At 43.3% G+C, this 22630-nt stretch overlaps 1 protein-coding gene across 1 annotated transcript in view; it reads right to left on the minus strand.

Annotated features, from left to right (window-relative positions):
• Positions 1–22630, minus strand: part of LOC122792701 (germinal-center associated nuclear protein-like) — a 1487771-nt gene that overhangs the window by 886797 nt on the left and 578344 nt on the right. Inside the window, exon 9 of the mRNA XM_044060286.1 lies at positions 5914–6182. Within this exon, the coding sequence (XP_043916221.1) occupies positions 5914–6182 (269 nt within the window). The remainder of the gene's footprint in view (positions 1–5913; positions 6183–22630) is intronic.

Consider the following 22630-nt stretch of genomic DNA (forward strand, 5'->3'; position numbering starts at 1 on the left):
CAAGGTCCAAACTGGGTATTGAGACAAGTCCCTTAGGATTGGGTACCAGTATTGGCGGGGACAGTCCGGGGCAATTAATATCATCTTTGGCTTCTCTTGTTTGACATTTAGGAGGACCTTGGGGAGAAGAGGCAGAGGAGGAAAGGCATAAACTGATAGTTTTTTCCAACTGAAGGATAGGGCGTCCACTTTCCATGCTTGTTTGTGATAAGTCCTTGTGGAGAATCTTCTCAATTGATAATTTTGAGGGGAGGCAAATAGATCTATGTCTGGGGCCCCCATTTCTCTGTAATCATGCTGAAGAATTGTGGATTTAGTTTCCACTTCCACTCGTGAGGATCCATACAGTTTCTGTTTAAATTATCTGCCAGAGTGTTTTGTTTTCCTGGCAGGAATGGATCTTTAAGATGTATTTGGTAGGTCAAAGCTGTGTCCCACAGTGCCATGGTTAATCTGCAAAGAGGGTACGAGTGTGTGCCCCCTTGCTTGTTTATATACCACATGACTGTGGTGTTGTCTGTCTTTATCAGTAGTTGCCCTGGATGTAGTAAGTCCATGAAAGCTGTTGGGGCATTTTGAACAGCTAGCATCTCTTTCTGGTTGATATGTAGATGCATTTGTTTTGGTGTCCATATACCCTGAATGCATGTTCCTGCCATGTGGGCCCCCACAGGCATAATCTGATGCGTCTGTTGTTAAGGTTTGGCTGGCATGGGGTAGAGTGAATGACCGTCCCATGTTTTGGTGACATGCCTTTGCCCACCACAGAAATTCCTGTTGAAGGCAGGGAATGAGAGGAATCATTGTTTCCAGACTGTGAAAATGTTGACTCCATAAACTTTTTAGGTACCATTGAAGTTTCCTCATATGCAGTCTTGCATATGGAATCAGTAGGATGCACGATGCCATGAAGCCCAGAGCCTGCAGAATTTGTCTTGCAGAAGACTGGGTTTTTGTTGCCATCAGTTTGAAGTAAGTAGTCAGTTGCCTTTGCTTATCTGGTGTGAGGTAAGCCATCTGGGCAGTTGTATTCAAGCTTGCACCCAGGAATGTTATCTTTTGAGAGGGTAAGTGTTGTGATTTCTTTTTGTTTATTGTGTACCCTAGGCATGTTAGAAGCCTTTTCACAAATGCCAGGTGTCAAAGAACAGTGTCCTTGTTCTCTGCTTGAATGAGACATTCGTCCAAGTAAGGATATATTTGTATACTTCTTTGTCTGCAAAATGCAATTACCGGTGTCAGGCACTTTGTAAAGACCCTGGGCGCAGTAGATAATCCAAGGGGCAGTGCAGAGAATTGGTAATGCATTAAGCCAGCCTTGAATCTGAGGTATCTTCTGCATGACTGTCTTATTGGGACATGCAGGTATGCCTCTTTTAGGTCTAGTGTCACCAGACAAGCATTCTTGCCCAGCATGGGCAGAAGCTGCTGCAAAGTCAGCATTTTGAATTTTGGAATGTCCAGGTATGTGTTCAAAATCGATAAATCCAGTATTGACCACCAGGCCTTGTCCTTTCTAGGTATCAAGAACAGTCTTGAGTAAAAACCTTGTCCTTTTTCCTGTTCTGGTACTGTCTGAATGGCCCCCATATCCATGAGGGACGTAGCCTCTGCTCACTGATTTTTTGGCAGATCTGGCCAACCATTTGCCAATAGCAGAGTGTGGAAATGGAATCTGTATCCCTGTGATACAATGTTTAGAACCCACTTGTCCTGGGTTATTAACTACCAATTTTGAGCAAAAAGTGCTAATTTTCCCCCTATGGGTGCTGCCAAAAGATATGTGCTTGGTGTAGGCAGAGGGAAGTCATTGGGATTGCTTTCTATAGGTTTGCGCTTTATCTCCTCCAGATTTGGAGGTGGAAGTGCCCCACTGCTTTGACCTGTATGAATCTTGCACCTGGTATCTGGAACCCTTAGGGCGTCTGGATTTGCCCCTTTGAGCTCTGTCGGACAAAGGAAAGGACCAATTTTTTGTAGGCCAGTGTCTACTGAATCTTGGTGGCTGCACTTGTAAGAAGTCTTTAACAGTTTGCATAGACTTAGCTTTGTCTTCCATTTTCTTTAAAACCTCTTCTGCCTTAATACCAAATAGAGAATCATGCTGTAAAGGTGCATCTAGCAATTTAGCTTTAACATGATCACGCAAATTTTGTTCCTTTAACCAGGCATGCCTCCTAATCACAGATCCAGTAACTGCGGCCCTGCAGAAGGCCTGTAAGGAATGAAAACCACATTGAAAAGTATGCTTTCCAACTTGTTCAGCTGCATGCAATAATTCCTGCAATTCTTTATTTTCTGCACATTCTGAAATCAACATAATTTTCTGTTTCAGCAATCCCATAACATGTTATTGGTACTTCAGCATATGAAATTAACAGTTTTAGGCCCTGATTGCCAAGGTTGCAGATGTATAAACCTTTTTTCCCCATCTGTCTAGTGCCCTCGAATCTCTGTCAGAGGGGGTAGGATTTTTTGTTGCTGAGGCCTTAACTCCCTTTGGACCCTGTGAAATGGTTTCAGGATCAGCAGCAGGGTTTCTAAATAAAAATTTATGTGAGACAGGGACCCTGTAATATCTGTCAGGCTTACTGGGAGCCGGAGGTAAGGAGTCAGGAGTCAAGCTAGACTCCAAAAACACATCATCCACAATGTCTAAAACAGGGGGAATGGCTAAAGGTTTGTGCTGAGGGAGAAGAAGGAAATCCTTGAGCCTCTTTTTTGATTCTGAGAAGTCTTTACTCTCACAGTGAAAATCTCCCTCAATGTATGCAAGGTTTCTCCAAATGAATAATCCTCAGGAGGAGATGCAGATGGAATAGACTCCTCAGCATCAGAATCCTCATAGGGAGGTATAGATAATTCACGATCAGAAGAGGAATCAGAAGAAACAGAAACCTGATGTGAAGATTCATAATCGGTGTCTTGCCTAGGCCTCTTATCTGGAGGGGAATGGGTACCCCTGATTAAGGTAATGAGGTCTTCAGCCATTTTGATCATCTGTTTTTTAGGCATAGAGGCCTGTGCACTTGGCTCATGCATTGTTTTTTTAGTTTTTGCAGCTGTCGGTTTGATATACAAATGTTGAGGTCTGAATACACCCTCAGAAGCCGGTGCCTGCTCAGCGGCTCTGGACCCATCCGAGGGAGATACATCTGTCGGTCCAATACCTTGAGCATCTTGTGGCATGCCGGACTCCACATGGGTGTCGGTAGAGACCTGCGACTTGATAGTAGCGGGTATCAGGGGCTGCGAAAGCAACTCACTGAGTACCGGCGACTGGCTTAGGAGAAGCTTCGTCATCAGTTTTGGATCTCGACTGCCTTTCTCTGTACTTTTCCTTGCGTTTTTTATGTACTCCGGTAGTCGGATTGCTATCCGACGACATTTCGGGGTAGTTAAATCAGTTTCCAACATACTTTGATGCAAAAATATACCGACGCTTAATAGTGCATTGGTTAAATCTAGCACAAAACCGACAACCAGGCATGTTGTGATCAGGGCCTAGGCAAGGAATAAAGTATAAATGGAAATCCTTTTGCGGTATTTGCTTCCCACAAGTAATACAATTATTAACTTTTTCTGACATTGGTAAAAAGCAAGAAAAAAGTTTCCCCAATGGTGTACTTAGCTTTAGTGAAGACTTCAGTTCTGAAACTCAAAGTCGAATATTTCAGTAGTCGGCCGACCGGCACTTGCGAAATGCTTCTGCTTCGGGCACCGCGCGGCAAGAAAGACTAAAGAAAATGGTGTCGGCTGCATGTTTTATACCCCTGATGACCTGACGTCACGGAAGACAAGAGAGCAACCGACGCAGGACCCAAGACTTTGGAATTAAGGCCAACTGAGGGAAACCTGCCAGCAGATTACCCAAATGTAATGACTGCAACAGTGAAACACGAAGAACATCAGTGAATTTTTCCTAGGGAAAAAAATTTGCTGTTCTGAAACACATACACACAACACAAGCACACCAAACAAACAGCAATCCACACACATACACCTAAAATCTTACATCTAACCCTACACTAAACTGTACATACACCACTAACTATCCACTTACCGTAACCCACACCCTAACCCTAAGGTCCATTACTATCGCACACTCACCTCACCCGCGCCCTAACCCTAACTCACCTACCCTGCCCTAACCCTCATGTCCACACAATCGCACACTTACTTGACCCGCGCCCTAATCCCTAACTCACCTAAGCCGCTCTAACCCTCACATCCACACAATCGCACACATACCTAACCAACACCCTAACTCACCTAACTCGTGCCCAATCGCACACTTGAACCTGACCCGTAACTTTCCACCACAGCGCTGAAAATAACGAAGCGACAGAACCAGACAACCAAATTCTTTCCCTAGGAAAAAATGTGGTTTTCTGTAGCTTCTCTATTTTCAGCATTCGCTAAATAGGGGTCAATATTAGAACATTCGAAGTTTTGAAACTTCTATGTTCTAATATAGACCCGAATAGACTTCCCATACATGTCAAACAGAGCACCTCACTGGCCCTCTTCAAGAGGAATCTTGATGAATGGATGGGAAATAGAAAATTCACCACGGGGATCACTCCAGTGAATCTACTAGAAAGAGGCACTTGGAACTAAGGTCGTGTGGGTATCCTATGGGCTAGGCTTGTAAAGGTTCCAGAACCATTAGCCTAGTAGACACCTATGAAGAGATAAGGTGTTGATAGTATAGTTTAATCAAAAGTGGGTACCATACTTTGCTACGTGACTCAGTTTATTTGTATGATTCAACTAGCATTGATATCAAATGTCTGAAAAAAAGGTAGTGCTAGGCCTCCTTTTTCTTTGGGTAATATTAATCTGGAATAGCTGATTCTAGCACTTTTTGAGTGCCGTATAAACTTACCTAGAGTTGTTTTTAATTTGGTGAAGAAGCTATTTGGTATGCATTGACTGATAACATTAAAATGATATAATTTGGGAAGAATGTTCATTTTTATGACTGCAGCTTCAGATGGAGGGGATAGGTTTAAATTTTCCCATCTTTTTATGTCTTCCATGAAATTTGTCCTTGTTTTGTATAGGTTATTTTTTATCAAATCTGAATGGGGATGGGTAAACATAATGCCTAAATATTTAACAGAGTAGTTGACTTAGATTTTTGTTTCGGGAAAATAAAATTCCTAGTATCCTAAGGGGTTCAGAGGGAATATAACTGATTTATTTGGATTGATGATGTAATTAGATACCTTAGAACTTTTCAATGGAATTTAGAATCTTTAAGTCAGTATTGGGGAGATCAAAGTAGATGTTTAGGTTGTCAGTGAAAGCTGTATATTTTATTTGCACTTTATGAGATATTTAAGAAATGATGGTAGGTTATTTGACTTATTTTAAGAACAGTTTCGATATAAATATTGAACAGGTATGGTGATAGCGGACAATCTTGTCTTGTGCCATTTAATTTGGATAGAGAGACAGTACATCTTAATTTCAAACTAGACTCTCATACAATGTGAATGAATGGACGAACACTGTAAACAAATGGATTAACACCTCTATAAACTAGGACCAAGAACTCCTGCACAGACTAAATATTGCTAAGGCAGATCTAACAATTTCAGTAAAAGGCTGTCAGCTATGAGGTAATGCCATTAACATTCCAGCTTTCAGGGACCGGAGTTTTTAAGGCATGTACTACAATCAATGAGAAAAATGTTCCAACTCCTCAGATTCTTCCTTCTACTGCCTTCTGTTAGAAATGTTTACCTCATGAAAAACAAAAGACCTGCTTTGTACACACTAAGAAGTTAAAGTTCCACTGTTTAATATTTCCACTTCAAATTCTTGTGTTGGGAGCCCCAACCACAAGGCCAATCATTCTGAAAAAAAAAAAAAAGTGCCACTAAGAAATACTAAATGTAGAAATACCTCAGGATATCGCCTTTGTCCAAGCGAAGAAGGATGGAGTAGCAGCGGAATTCAGCCTCATTGGGGCAATGCATACCCTTTTTGGAAAGATCATGGTACATCTCCTTCAAGGTCTGCAGACACTTGGTCAGGTTCTCGTTGTTAATCTTGGCATCAAATGATGATACAGGCTCCTCACACATGTAGTGAGCACAAAGGATATGGAAACGAGTGCATTTCTCTATTAGAGATACCGTCTCGGGGTCACATAAGTGTTGCTGTGTTACATCCTAAAAGCAAAAATATGTTAATTTATGGACAAATGTAGTGCTAACTTCCCAGTCTGTCTAATGACATGGTACTGCCAACTAGAACATGAGTACAAAACAATAAGCCAGTAAGACATTTAATCTATCCAGTATGTACCTCTCTCTGCAAGGGGAAAGGGTTAGCATAACTCATCTTTATTACATATACATACATATATATATATATATATATATCTAGGACTATTGAACGAAAGCTCAATAGTCCGAATCCACTATCATCAAACACACTTTAACGAAAGCATTTTCACCGAAAAAGCGCTTTCATTAAAGTTTGTTTAAAAAAAAATACACTACATTTACGTTTTTGCAGGGGGGGGGGGGCAACCCCCCCCGAGCCCCCCCACCACCACTTTAATATTCTCACTCCGAAGTCGCACTACAGTGGGGAAAAGGGAATTTTCCCTTATCCCCACTGCAGTGCGATCTCCGCAACAGCCATACTTAAGCGAAAGTGCTTCTTCAGTGAAAAGCACTTTCACACAAGTATGCCCGATCAAATCTGTTTCAGTGATGTTGCCATTCAGGGATCCGTATGGATCCCATATATACATATATATATATATAATATATATATATATATATATATATATATATACACATACACACACACACACACACACATATATATATATATATATATATATATATATATCTATATATATATATATATATATATATATATCTATACACACACACACACACAGATGGGCTCAGTCATACTCAGGTATGTGACACTGTCCAAGGATCTTCTTCAGCCATGGCCCAGGCAAGAGAAAAACAATTTACAAAGCTGCAGAACAAACAAAACACATTTGTTCAGATAAGAGATCCTTTTAAGTTTCTGACATGCAAACGTCTTAAGTAGTAAGGAATTACTGAAACAAAAAAAATAAATAAATACAATACAATTAAGTAAATAAAAATGTTGAATCACTGTGACACATACACAGTATATACTTTTTAAAGCTCTCCACGGCTGACCATCAGCTGCCACTAGTTCCTCTCCTCATTTACTGGATCCATCAATCAGACCTGCCTTAGCCTCTATCGGGCTCTAATGAACTTCTGTTCAGGCCAGTGAGGATATAGAGGATACAGTTGCAACATAATACTGCTCCTGGGGAGTATGACCTAACCCCCACCACCCTGTGGCAGCCTTGCCTGCTCCACTACGGCTGCCTTTGGGAGGTGCACACAAGTTTCCAACCTTGCATAATTTCTCATCTTAGTGGTACACCTTTGCATCGTGGAGTTCACAAAGCTCTGTACATTGCTATTGTAGCAAGCTTAGGCCACTACCCCCCCCCCCCCCAATGATGGATAAGCTGGCATCAGCTGCTTACTCCTATCCTCCCCACCTTGATCCCCCTTCAGCTCCTGTGACTGCCACAAACATATTTTTGTATTTACATATAGATAATATTTACATGTAACACACGCATACAAATATTTATAAATCTACATGCACTCCACAATTACTTTAGCAGACTACTTGTCTGCTACTGCTAAATTTCCTACTTGTTTAAAACTTCTTCAGATATTATTTTAAAGTGTCAAAGACTAAATTAATGCTCATATCCTGGTCTATTCGAGGGTCACAACCTACTTCAAACAATTTGACTAGATACTAATATTTTTACCCTGTGTGATTCAAATATCATTGAACTCAAACCTACTAAACATCATGGATATGTCCAAGACACCCAATAATGTTTGATCTAGACAAAAATTGTGTTACTAAAACCAGCCAGAAACTTTGCAAATTACACAAAGCCAAGCCCTTCCTGACAGACTAGGCAAAAATAGCTCACTGCTAATTCTTCTTTCCTCTCTTCCCTTATGCATTCTACACATAGCCCGTCAAGCTTAAGTAGGCCTACAGAACAAGATATTTAGATGTACTGCTACCCGTCACAGCAGATCCCATCACAGTTCATCTTTGAAATGCCTCAAACTACTATAATTCCATCACTAGCTGTTTTTCAAGCATCTTATTCACAAAGTTGTGTTCTCACTCCTAATACAGTACATTCACTTGGAGAGATTTTCCAAGTGAACCCAAACCTCAGTAATTATACTTAATAGAATTGGTGACAGCTGGTTTCCCTATTACTGTTAGAAAAAAATCACCACAGCAGGTGGATTCCTCCAGAATACATTTCAAGGCCACAGCAAAAACATTTCTAGCCAAATTAACTATGCAACTGTAGAGTTTCACAAGCAGCATCACTGTTAGCAATTAAACACATGCCTATAACTATTTTATTTCTACAAGCTACCATTTCAGATGTATCAATGTACATCCATGCTCTCCACTAGACAGTACAGTTTTGTACCTACCATAAATGTAGATGTCCGATAGGTATGCATCTGCAGTCATAACATATGGGTTGTCCTGCCTCAGGCAGCCCTTCGGTCGGCCGGATTCCAAAGTCTGGGTCTGGCCTCGGCTGATGTCGCACTTTCCCCGACGTCAGAGCGTCTGGGGTATAAAAGCATCAGCAGACGCCATTTTCCTCAGTCTTTCTTGCCCCAGATGCCAGGTGCCCTCAAGGAAGGCTAAATTTGAATAAATGCAGAAAAGTTCCAAACATTTGCAAAATTACATACATGTATAAACAAATACACCATAATAGATTCCCCCAGCTAGCTAAAAGAGGGGTAAGTACCCTAGGAATACCACAGAGGGGTAGGAGGGAGGGTAATCCTGACTGCAGATGCATACCTATCGGACATCTACATTTATGGTAGGTACAAAACTGTACTATGTCCTTCAAGGATGCATCTGCAGTCATAACATATGGGTAGAATACCATAGCCAACCTGGGGGAGGAGGTACTAAGAAAAGGATGGTGTAGTTAAGATCCCCTGCAGGACTGCAGTTGCAAAACCTGCTCTGGATCTGGAGTATAAAGGTAGATTGTAATGCTTGGCAAATGTATGCACGGAGCTCCAAGTAGCAGCTTCTAAAATGTCCTTGGTAGCCACCCCTCGAAGGAAGGCTGTTGTGGTGGCCGTGGCCCTTGTGGAATGAGGCCTGATGTTTTCAGGAATTGTCTTTCCATGAAAGGAGTAGCAAAATCGAATGCAATTTCCTATCCATTTTGAAATTGTATGTTTGGAAATTGCTCTTCCTTGCACCCCAGTAGCATATGCTACAAAAAGTTGGTCAGTTTTTCTGCTAGTTTTTGTTCTGTCCAAGTAGTAGCGTAGTTGTCTGTGCATATCCAGGGTGTGTAAAAGTTTTTCCCCTCTATTCTGTGGATTAGGGAAGAATGTAGGCAAGTGGATAGCTTGGTTCAAGGATACCCTAGATACCACCTTTGGCATAAAAGTAGGATTGGTTCTTAGTGAAACCCTGTCCTGGTGGAAAATAAGAAATGGCTGCACTGCCATTAATGCTTGTAACTCAGATACTCTTCTTGCTGAAGTGATTGCCAGAAGGAATGTAGTTTTCCAAGACAGAAACTGTAGATCCGCCGATGCTGTTGGTTCAAAAGGAGGAAGTGTCAGTTTATCCAGCACAAAGTTGAGATCCCAAGCAGGTAGATGGGGTCTTCTTGGAGGTTTAATATTTTTGATCCCTCTCAGAAATTGTCTGAGGAGAGGGTGCGAGAAGATAGGTGGGTCCACATTGTATTCTGCTGAAATTGCTAAAGCATGAATCTTAAATGGAAGAATAGGACAGGCCATTGTGGAACAATTCTGCTAAGTATTCTAGGATATGTGTTATGTTTGCCACTGTGACATCTGAGCCTTTTGATGTGCTCCAAATGAGAAATCTCTTCCATTTAGCTGAGTATGTCTTCCTTGTGGAGGGCCTGCGAGCCTCCAGGATAATGTCCTTCACCCTCTGAGATAAAACAGTTTGATTGGGATTTAAGGAATTTTCCAGGCAGTTAGCTGCAATGTTTTCAAGTTGGGATGCAGGGTCTTGAAATTGTTCTGCATCAGAAGAAGAGGCCATAGGGGGAGAGGCCATGATTTTGCCCAAGACATGCTTCTCAATAATGGATACCAGTGTTGCTTTGGCCAGTCTGGAGCTATTAGTATCACTCTTGGCTGTTCCTCCCTGATCTTCAGTAGAACCTTGTGCATCAATGGGAGAGGTGGGAAGGCATATACTGTTAGGGCTTTCCAGCTGAAAGAGAGAGAGTCCACCCTCCAAGCTTGTGGGTGGTATGTCCTTGAGCAGAATGTCTTCAGTTGATGGTTGAGTGGGGAGGCGAACAGATCTATCTCCGGCATTCCCCATGTCTTTGCTATGAGTTGGAAGATGTCTGGGTGTAGCATCCATTCGTGTGCATCCATGGTAGTTCTGCTTAAGCTGTCCGCCAGTGTATTTTCTTTCCCTGGCACGAATTGGGACTGTAGTTGGATATTGAGATTCAGGCATAGTTCCCACAGATTCATAGCCATCCGGCATAGTGGGTAAGAGTGTGTGCCTCCCTGCTTGTTTATGTACCACATGTCCGTGGCGTTGTCTGACCTTATTAATAGGTGGCCTTGTTGGAGGAAGGGTTTGAAGGCCTCGATTGCATGCCTCACTGCCAGCATTTCCTTTTGGTTTATGTGCATGCTTAGCTGTCCTTGAGGCCATAGGCCTTGGATACATTTGCCCTCCATGTGTGCTCCCCATCCTCGGTCTGAGGCGTCCGTAGTGATGGTCTGGCTTGTTTTTGGTTTGTTGAAAGGCAACCCTCTTGTTGGACTGGCAGGCCTGAGCCCACCACAGGAATTCCTTTTGAAGGCATGGAATGATTGGTATCATGGTTTCTAAACTGTGACTGTGTTGAGACCATACACTCCTTAGGTACCATTGCAATTTCCTCATATGCAGCCTGGCATGTGGTATCAGAATTATGCAGGATGCCATGTAACCCAGGGCTTGCAGGATTTTCCTTGCAGTAAGCTGAGTTTGTCTTGTCAGAATCATGAAGTAATCTGGAAGTTGCTTTTGTTTTTCTTCTGTGAGAAAGGCCATTTGGGTGGTTGTGTCCAGATCTGCACCCAAAAAGGTTATCCTTTGGGATGGTACTAGTCTTGACTTTTGGATGTTGACTGTGTATCCCAAGGTCTGTAGCAGGTGCATGGCATAGGCCAAGTCCTTTATCAAGTTTCCCTTGTTGTCCGCTTGTATTAGGCAGTCGTCCAGGTATGGGTAAATTTGAATTCCCTGTAGTCTGCAATGTGCAATTACTGATGCCAGGCATTTCATGAATACTCTGGGCGCAGTAGATAAGCCAAAGGGCAATGCTGAGAACTGATAATGCTCTGATCCTGCAAGAAATCTGAGGTGTCTTCTGCAACTTGGTCGAATAGGGAGGTGCAGGTATGCCTCCTTGAGATCTAGAGTCACCAGCCAAGACTCCTTGCCCAGCATGGGAAGAAGTTGCTGTAGGGTCAGAATCTTGAATTTTGGTACAATGAGATAAGTGTTCAGTGCGGACAGGTTGAGAATAGGCCTCCATTGATTTTCTTTTCTTGGTACAAGGAATAGTCTGGAGTAAAACCCTTGGCCTTGTTCTGAACATGGTACCTTTTCTATAGCTTTCATCTGAAGTAAATTGTTGATCTGTCTTAAAGCCTCTGCCCTCTGATTTGGTGGAAGGTTTGACATTCCGCTTCTTTTTGGCAAAGTGTGGAAGTGGAACCTGTATCCTTTGTCTATTATTTGCAGTGTCCATGTATCCTTTGTAATGTAATGCCAGTTTTTTGAGAATAAAGCCAGCTTTCCGCCCAAGGGTGCTTCCAGTTGATCCCTGGTAGGCGGAGTCAGAGTTAAGTCATTGAGCCTGTCCTGGTGTAGTGGTTGTTGTTGTTGCTGTTGCACTACTCCTCTGGTTGGCAGGTAGCCACTGACGGCCTCTGTAGGAGCCCTTCGATTGACCTCTGCCTCTAGGGCGCCTGTTCCTGCCTCTCTGGGCTCTGTCCGAGTCTGGAAAGGACCAATTCTTAGTAGGCCAGTTTCTGCTGAATCTCGGTGGTTGTACTTGCAGGAAATCTTTAACTGTTTGCACAGATTTTGCCTTTTCTTCAACCTTTTTTAAGATCTCCTGAGCAGAGGAGCCAAATAAATTTTGTTTCTCCATTGGAGCATCCAGGAGTTTAGCTTTAACATGGTCTGGCAAAGATTGTTCCTTCAGCCAGGCATGCCTACGAATAACTGCCCCAGTCATAGCTGATCTAAATGAAGCCTCCAGTGCATCATAGCCACATTTTAAGAAATGATTACTAACCTGTTGTGAATTGTGCACCAAATCCTGAAGGGATTTACGGTCTAGGGGTTCAGGAGAAGAAAGTTTCTTATTCAATTCATCTAACAAACACTCTTGGTACTGTATCATATGAAATTGACAATTTAATGCCCTGACAGCAAGAGTTGCAGAGGTATATACCTTCTTTCCCCATCTCTCTAAAGCTCTAGACTCTCTTTCAGAGGGTAGAGGATTTTTGGCAGTAGCGGCCGCAACCCCTTTAGGGCCCTGAGAAATAGTTTCTGGGTCTGCAGAATGGGCTTTATACAGATGGAAATGAGAATCCGGGACCCTGTAGTATCTGTCAGGTTTGGCAGGGGCCAGAGGAAGAGTATCAGGGGCTGTACTGACATCATTGTACACATCATCAATTACATTCAGAACAGGAGGTATAGCTAAGGGCCTATGTTGAGGCAAATGCAAAAAAGGTCCTTAATCTTTTTCTAGAATCAGAGAAATCCTGACCTTGCCACTGAAAATGCTCTCTCATGGAGTGTAGGGTCTCACCAAAGGAAAACTCTTCAGGAGGGGAGGCCGAACGGATAGATGCCTCAGCATCTGAATCCTCATAAGGCGAGTAAGCCCCCTCCTGGTGGTCTGACAACTCAGACCCATCCGTGGAATCATCTGAAGAGTGTGGGTCAGAGGGGTCAGTCCTGGGCCTTTTGTCCAGAGGAGGGTGAGAGGCCCTGTCTGGGTGAGGATGTGAACCCCTAATTAATGAAATAAGGTCTTCAGCAAGGCTGAGGATCTGAGAACTAGAGGAAGGCCTCTGGGAGGTAGTTTTGGTAGGCAAAGCTTTAGATAGTTTGGCAGCTTTAGCCCTAGAAAAAGCCTTAATGGACATGGAAGCAGGGGGCCTAGCTGCCCCACGTGCAGGAGTAGAAATGTCCAAAGGTATGGTGTCGGACATTTCCTGAACACTGGTTTCGGTAGGAAGTTCGGTAGCCGACTCAGCCGGGGCCTCTCGGGCCTCGGTGGTCGGATGTATGAGTTCGGAAGAAGGAATCTCCGAGGACTCGGTTTCGGCCGAAACAGAGACACTCGTGGTAGGCCTAGCCGTGGTTTCAGCCGAAACCGCGGGCCGCGAGTGTCGGTCCTTTTCCTTCCGTTTTTTCACCATATGCGAAGTCAGAGTCTCTGACGGCATTTTATAAGCAAAAGCGGCTCCAAAAAATTCCTCTGCAAACTCCGACCGACGTCTAAGAGTTCGTCGGTTGAAGGAAGCACAGGCTAAACAGGCCGATACGTCGTGGTCTGGGCCTAAGCAAGGAAGGCAGTAGGAATGGAAATCCTTATGAGGTATTTGTTTCCCACAAGTTAAACAATTATTTACTTTGTCTGACATCGGCTGAGGCAAGAAAGAGTCCCCAACGGGGTACTTAGCTTTTCAAGTCTTCGTAGCTGAATTCACTGGATCTGACCGACCGGCACTTGCGAACAGCTTCTGCTTCGGGCACCGCGCGGCAAGAAAGACTGAGGAAAATGGCGTCGGCTGATGCTTTTATACCCCAGACGCTCTGACGTCGGGGAAAGTGCGACATCAGCCGAGGCCAGACCCAGACTTTGGAATCCGGCCGACCGAAGGGCTGCCTGAGGCAGGACAACCCATATGTTATGACTGCAGATGCATCCTTGAAGGACATCAAACTAAAATTATTCACTACTCTTACATTAATACAATCTTATTCAATATCCTACCACTATCACATTAGGTGCAGTCTTATCAGATGTTTTAGGCAAACACACAATCTTTGAATTTGTGAACTGTAAAAGTACAGACTGTATTAATGGGATAATTACTGAGTTAATATTTGTGCACTGCTTTTTCAGGAATCTGCATCATTACTGAAATACTCCATCTACTGTATATGTTTCTATTTAATTTACTTCATCAATTTTGTACTGTCTAGTGTTATGTCTAGAGATTTTTTACACAATATCCCAACAAAAATGGGATTTCCCAACTGGGGATTCTTAGCTATCAAATGCTAACAAATATTTATTTTCTGGCCCCTGCTGCCAGCTGGCCAGCAACATGACAGCAATCATGATCATTTATTTCTTATAGGTGAAAGCTGATCACAATGCTGCATCATCTAAATCACCAAAAGTGGATTTTTACTGCTAAGTGTTATGCCTGTGCACGTCTCTTCAGAGAATGCACAGGTATGAGTGCAATGTGCATGGTTAGGGTGTGTCTCTTCAAGCAAATGACTTGATGCTTAAATACAGTTGTGTGCACTTAACATAAATGTAGATGTTTGAGTGTATTCACTGTTGCAGTCATTACATTTGGGTTATCTGCCTGCAGGTAGCCTCTACTGGCCTGAATATCAAAGTCTTGGATACCTGCGTCGGATGCTGCCCCTTCTTCCATGATGTCAGGTTGTCAGGGGTATAAAACATGCAGCCGACACCATTACATCAGTTTTTCTTGCCCCAGATATCGGGTGCCCCCATAATGGGAAGCAATTATATGTTAGGTTACACCTCCAACAAAAAGCAAATACACCAGAAAGCTGTAATGCACTAAACAAGAAAAAAGGTATAGTCAAGAGAAGTCAGAGGGCTGAAGGGAGGTTAACCAGGACTGCAACAGTGAATACACTTGAACATGTACATTTATGGTAAGTGTACACAACTGTACTATGTTCTTCATGTTTCACTGTTGCAGTCATTACATTTGGGTTGATTCCCAAAGCTAAGGAAGGGAGGAGGAAGTTAGAGAGCATTAGGGCCAGCTATTAAGCCCTGCAAGACTGCAGTGGCAAAACCGGCTCTGGATTTAGAAAAAAATAATGCTTGGTGAGGTTATGTACAGAGCTCCAGGCAGCAGCTTCTAGGATGTTCCTGGTAGGGACACCTCTGAGAAAGGCTGTAGACAGCCCTGGTGGAATGTGATCTTTTCCCCTGTGGGGTAGGTTTTCCATAGTTCTTATAGCAGAAATGAATGCAATGGGCTATCCACTTAGAAATGGTTTGCTTTGAAATGGCCCTCCCCTCTGCCCCTGCAGCAAAGCCAACTGGCAGCTGTTCAGATTTTCTGAGAGGCTTAGTCCTGTCTAAATAAAATCTAAGTTGTCTGTGCATGTCCAAAGAGTGCAGTATTCTTTCTCCTTTGTTCTGTGGATTAGGGAAAAATGTAGGCAAATGAATGGACTGATTAAGGGTCACACTAGACACCACCTTGGGCATAAAGGAAGGATTGGTCCTGAGGGACACCCTGTCTGCGTGGAAGATGATGAAGGGCTCCACTGCCATGAGGGCCTGTAATTTAGACACTCTTCTTGCTGAAGTGATGGCTAGAAGGAAGGCTAATTTCCAAGAAAGGAATTTCAACTCTGCAGTTGCAGCTGGCTCAAAAGGAGGTAGAGTGAGCTTTTCCAATACAAAGTTCAGGTCCCAGGCTGGAGTAGGGGCTCTCCAGAGTGGTCTTAAATTTTAGGCCCCTCTGAGGAATTGCTTTAGCAGGGGGTGAGAGAAGAGGGGTGGTTCAGTATTATAATGTGCTGAAATGGCAGAGGCATGAATTTTAATTGGCGAGACGGAAAGGTCATTGTGGAGCATCTCTGTTAAGTACTGAAGAATATGCGGTAAGTTGGGCACCGTTATGCCCATCCCCAGAGTCTGGCTCCAGGAACAGTATCTTTTCCACTTTTCAGCATAGAATTTTCTAGTACTAGGCCTCCTTGCCTCCAGAATGACATCTAGCACCTGCTTACTGGGGGATGCTATTGGAGAGCTCAAGGAATTAGCCATGCTGCTAGGTTCAGGGTTTGAAGTTGAAAGTGCAGAATCTGGCCCTCCTGCTGGGACAGCAGGGAAGGGATCTGAGGCAAGTGCCATGGTTCCAGCAGTGACATGCTGCGCAAGAGGGGGTACCAGTGTTGGCGTGGCCTGTCTGGTGCAATCAGTATTGTCCTTGGTTTGTCCTGTTTGATCTTTAGTAGAACTTTCAAGAGGAGAGGCAGAGGGGGGAAGGCATAAACTGAGAGGTTTTCCCAGGTGAAGGACAGGGCATCCACTTTCCAAGACTGACTGTGGGAAGTCCTTGTGCAAAATTTGTTCAATTGGTAGTTTTGGGGGGAGGCAAACAGGTCTTTCCCTGGATTCCCCCATTTGTTTCTCAAAAGGTTGAATATCTTTGGTTACAGCTTCCACTCGTGTGGGTCCATGAGATTTCTGCTTAGGTCGTCTGCCAGTGAATTTAGCTTGCCTGGCGGGAATTGAGCTTGTAGGTGCACTTGGTGGCTTAAGGCTGTGTTCCACAGAGCCATGGCTAGTCTGCAGAGAGGGTATGAGTGGGTTCCCCCCTGCTTGTTTATGTACCATGTAACTGTGGTGTTATCTATCTTTACCAATAATTATCCTGGAAGAATGTGTTCCTTGAAGGCCGTCAGGGAATTCTGTACAGCTAACATTTCTTTTTGATGGATATGCAGGTCCATTTGCCCTGAATGCACTGCCCTGCCAAGTGAGCCCCCCATGCATAGTCTGATGTGTTTATTGTTAGGGTTTGGGCAGCAGGGGGTAGAGTGAATGGGAGCCCCTTGTTGTGGTAGCAGGCCTCTGCCCACCAAAGGAACTCTGTCTTTATGCAAGGAATGATAGGAATAATTGATTCCAGGTCCTGAGAATGTTGACACCATAGGCTTTTTAGATACCATTGTAGTTTCCTCATATGCAGTCTTGCATATGGAATTAGTTGAATGCAAGAGGCCATGAAACCCAGGGCATGCAGGATTTTCCTTGCAGATAGCTGGGTCTTTGTAGCCAGTAGTTTGAAGTAGGCTGTCAAACTTATTTCTCTGGTGTGAGGTAAGCCATCTGGTTGTGTTCAAGCTTGCTCCCAGGAATACAATTTGTTGGCAGGGTACTAGATGAGATTTCTTTTCATTTATGGTGTACCCCAGTGAGGTTAGAAGTTTCTTTACAAATGCCAGATGTTTTAGTAGCATGAAAATACAGAAATAAAGTCCTCGACTCTGGATGAAGTAACCAGCGATAATATATAGGTAAAACAAATCGATTATTGAAGGACAGAATTTTAGAACATATGAGAGATATCAGAAACCAAAAAGAAAGCAATGCATTAGCGATGCAAGAAGGGAACACACACACCTAAGTTCCTGGTTCTCCATATTGTCCATAGAAATAAAAGAGATGGAAATATTACTAACAATACTGAAGCTTTGGAACAAGAATGGATTATTAAGTTCCAAGCAGACAGACCACCTGGCCCAAACTCCAAGGTTTCTTTGAAACCATTTCTTAGAAACAGAGCCTTGAAGCACTGATGCTCTAGTTATTTAGTATTTTTTATGCTTTTTTATACAGCTTTTAATATTGTAACTAGAAAATTTTAGAAATGTACCCCACATTCTATACAGCTTCTATGTTTTTTATATATATATTTAAATATATATGTATATTTTATACCTTAAGTATTATTATTTGGTGTATTGATTTTAACATGGAATTGATTGGTTGACACCATGATGCATCACTATTTAAATAAAGTTTTAACTGCTATAATTTGTCTGATGAAGCAGAGAGGACTCTGCGAAAGCGCTCACATTTTTTCTAAATAAAAAGTTATGTGCCGTGTGTATCCAGCAAGTTTTATTTTACTTATTGTTTTAGTAGCATGTCCTGGCTTTCTGCCCGAATTAGACAATTGTCCAGGTATGGGCATATTTGAATATTTCTTTGCCTGCAAAATGCAAAGACTGGAGCTAAGCACTTTGTGAATACCCTGGGCACAGTAGACAAGCCAAAGGGAAGTGCAGAGAATGGATAGTGCATGGAGCCTGCTCTGAAGCGTAGGTATTTCCTGCAAGACTCCCTTATTGGGATGTGCAGGCAAGCTTCCTTTAAGTCTAAGGTTGCCAACCAGGCATCTTTGCCTAGCATAGGAAGCAGCTGTTGAAGTGTTAGCATTTTGAATTTTGGGATTACCAAAGAGGAGTTTAGAATAGAGAGGTCCAAGATAGGATGCCAGGAGCTGTCTTTTCTGGGTACCAGGAAAAGTCCTGAGTAAAAACCTTGTCCCCTTTCTTCTGCTGGGACAGGTTGAACAGCCCTGATACTTGGAAGAGAGAGAACCTGTTGTTGGCCTTTGCCCACTGATTTGGGGGTAGGTGTGGCCAACCATTTGGGGTTGGTAAGGTGTGGAAGTGGAATCTGTATCCTTGGAAAACTATATTTAAAACCTATTTGTACTGGGTAACGAGTTCCCAGTTTTTCGCATGCCGGGCAATCTTTCCCCCTAAGGGAGCAGGCAGTTGAGCAGGGCTTGGAAGGTTTAAGGTTAAGTCATTGTGACATTTTTCCATAGGGGGTGTCTTACTACTTGCAGCTTTGGAAGTGGGAGCTCCCCACTGCTTAGGCCTGTAAGTACCTTGAGACTGTAGCCCAGGTGGTCTGTTGTTCCTGGGTTTGGACTGAGAAGGCCTGGAAGAGACAGGAAAGGACCAATGCTTAGAAGGCCAATGCCTACTAAATCTGGGAGGCTGTACTTGCAGGAAATCTAACAGTTTGCATAGATTTAGCTTTTTCCTCCAACTTTTTAAGGACAACTTCTGCTTTGTTACCAAACAGGCGGTCTTGGTTTAAGGGAGCATCCAGTAATTTAGCTATAACATGATCTGGCAAATTTTGCTCCTTAAGCCAAGCATGCCTTCTAAGAACAGACACAGTGACAGCAGCCCTGCAAGATGCTTCTAAAGAGTCAAAACTACATTGCAAAGTATGTTTACCAACTTGTACAGCAGACTGCATTAAATCCTGTAATTCTTTACTTTCAGCACAGTCAGGAATCAACATCATTTTCTGTTTAAGTAGTCCCATAATATGCTGTTGATACTTTAACATGTGAAACTGGCAGTTTAAGGCCCTAATGGCCAAAGTACCAGAAGTGTATACCTTCTTACCCCATCTGTCCAAGGCCCTGGAATCTCTATCAGGGGGGGTAGGGTTTTTGGCAGTAGTAGCCTTAATGCCTTTAGGTCCTTTGGAGATGGTCTCTGGGTCTGCAGCAGGATTCTTGAAGAGGAACTTGTGAGAGTCAGGTACTCTGTAATACTTGTCAGGTTTCCCGGGAGCCGGAGGTAAAGTGTCTGGGGCCAGGCTAGATTCCAAGAAGGCATCATCTACAATGTCCAGGACAGGAGAGATAGTTAAAGGCCTGTGTTGAGGAAGGAGTAAGAATTCCCTAAGCCTCTTTTTGGAGACAGAGTAATCCTGGCTTTCCCAGCGGAAATGCTCCCTAAGAGTGTGCAAAGTTTGACCAAAATAAAAAATCTTCTGGAGGGGAAGCAGAGGGAATGGAGTCCTCTGCATTAGAATCTTCATAGGTAGATAAGGGCAAATTCTGGTAATCAGAAGAAACAGAAATTTCAGAATCTTGATCAGAAGAATCAGAAGGAAAATCAGTTCTAGGTCTCAGAGGATGAAGGCTGGCTTCCCCTAAATAAAGTATTAAGGTCTTCAGCCATTCTTATCATTTAATTTTTAGGCATATGGGCCTGACCATGCAGTTTGGACGCTGGTTTTCTAGGCTTGGGTCGAGTTTTAGACCTTGAAGAAGAAGATGGCGTCGGTTTGAAATGCAAGTCAGTAGGCCTGAATAAACCCCTCAGTAGTCGGAACCTGCGCAGCGGCTCCAGACCCATCCAAGGTAGAGACATACGCAGGTTCCATGGTTGAAGAAGCATCTCGCGGCATACCGGACTCCGAATGGGTCTCAGTAGAGACCTGCGAATCTGAAGTATCGGATTTCAGGGGCTGCAAAAGCACTTCACAGAGTACCAGCAAACTGGCGACTAGCTTAATGGAAGCATCGTCGGCAGCTTTGGACCTATGTGGTCCGTCTCTGTCTATCTTTACGTTTTTTCGGAATGTCGGTAGTCGGATGGCTTCCCGAAGCCATTTCTGGATAGTTAAACTGAGTACCAAAATAATTTGCAGCAAAAATAAACCGACGACAAATAGTTTGAGGGTTGAATAAGGCACAAAACTAACAGCGAGGGACATCGTGAATTGGGGCTAAGCAAGGAATGTAGTATGAATGAAAATTTTTATAAGGTATTGGCTTTCCACAGGTAATACAATTGTTAACTTTTACTGACATTGGTTTAGAGCAAGAAAAAGGATCCCCAACGGAGTACTTAGCTTTTCTGAAGACTTCGGTTCTGAAACTCGAAAACGAAAATTTTAGGAGTCGGCCGACAGGTACTTGCAAACTACTTCTGCTTCAGGAACCGCGTGGCAAATTAGACTGATGTAATGGCGTCGACTGCATGTTTTATACCCCTGACGTCATAGAAGAAGGGACAGCATCCGACGCATGGATCCAAGAAGTTGATATTCATACCGGCTGAGGGCTACCTGCAGGCAGATAACTCAAATGTAATGACTGCAATAGTGAAATACGAAGGACATCAGCCCACCTTCCTTACAAGCCAGATGGGGTATGGTACAGCCTCCATCTCAAACATTCAGGCTGTTACCTGAACCCAGGCTGTTTGCATCACAGTCTGGGATTCCTAACCTCTGCACCATGAAGCCAGTCAACTAAGCTCAAATTAACAGGTAAAAGCTTCTGAAGAATGTAGATTAGGGGAACATGTTAGCTCAGTTTGAAGGAATCAAGTCACAGCCATAGGACTCAAGAGAGTATAATCCTGATCTTTGGCCACACTCTGCATGAAGTTAACCCTGCGTCTGCATGGGTATTTTTTGCGTAGTCAAGATGTTCTTCTATATCACTGTTGCAGTGTTGAAAAAAAGAAGAGATCTCCCGTCCAGGGCACCTTGACAGTTGGCCAGTACACAAAATCCTAATGATCTTGTATGTGGTGTACGACACATTCATGCTCCCTGTACAGAATGCAGGGCATAAAAGTGATGTACAGATGCAACTACCCAGAATTTTTTGCTGCCAATTCAAATGCCATTGTTGCCAGGTGGTCTGAACACCTTGTTGCTATACTGAATAAGTAGCCACCAGATAAGTTCCCCATTGGGGATTTTTTTTAAATACCTTTCTTAGTTGTATTTTATTTTGCTACCTAGAGTTCATGTCATCCAAGAATGGAAAATGTCAATGTAGGAAGCAAATTTCCCATTAGGATCATCACAAACAGTGTCTTTTTTGACTGGGTGCTTCCCATGACCATACCTCTTGTAGCATCTGTAAAGTATTTGTGCCTAAGACACTCAGAAGCAGTTTGTCTTCCCTAGCCATTTATCTTGAAAACCAATGGCTTAAACAGTTAGCCCAGGGTAACATGGCACAATCCTTTAGCCCTGAGATACTCCCGCTAGTTAGGATGGTGGCCAAGAAGTCTCGGCCAAATTCTTTAGCTGTCCTGCCTCCACTGGACATCCCTCTTGAAATGGGTAATAGCTCTGTAGGTCGTTCAGCATCTACATCAGATTCTTCTGCCACAACCCCATTGGAGGCTGGCATGGATCCGTCTTTTCGCACATCCTCTGAGGCTTTGCAGGCTTCAGCTCTGGATGTCCAGGGGTAATAGCAAGTTATTATCACACAGGGTTCTAGAGGGATTCCATAGATACTGGTCAGGGAGGATGTTCTGGATTCTCTTACTGAATCTCCCCAAGGGTCAGAACCTCTGGTATTTGTCAGGGCTGATATCCCTTCCAAGAAAAGACAAAAACTGAAGCATGCTTCAGTCCATCCTGAAGATCCTCAAAGTTTACGTCAAGAGTTTACTCAGGGCTTGTTTTCTGCCTTGATGGCCCTAAAGCCTCCTCAAGGGGTTTCGGTACCTGCTCCTCCATGGAACTCTATCCCTTCTAAATGGCTTAGAGACACAGATTCCTAGGATGAGGATTCAGTGTCTGATGAGGGGTCCTTGTCCTATTCTTCACAGTTGCCTTTGCCTTATGGTTCTGATGAAGAGGAGTCTCTATGCCCAGAGTCTCCTTTTCAGTAATTGGAGGACACAACTGCTAGGATGATAGAACACTTCAAGTGGGCTTCTCCTTAATGTCTGATATTCAGAGAAGATATTATGAGTTGCTTCAGGGGGATACTTCTAAACCTTCAGCAGTTCCACCTGTCTTAGCTGTCTTGTTACATACTTTCATTGCTGCTTCCAAGCCTCTTGATTCTCAGCCTCC

Source organism: Protopterus annectens, chromosome 2.part0, assembly GCF_019279795.1.
Source record: "Protopterus annectens isolate FY-2018-M chromosome 2.part0, PAN1.0, whole genome shotgun sequence".
NCBI lineage: Eukaryota > Metazoa > Chordata > Ceratodontiformes > Protopteridae > Protopterus > Protopterus annectens.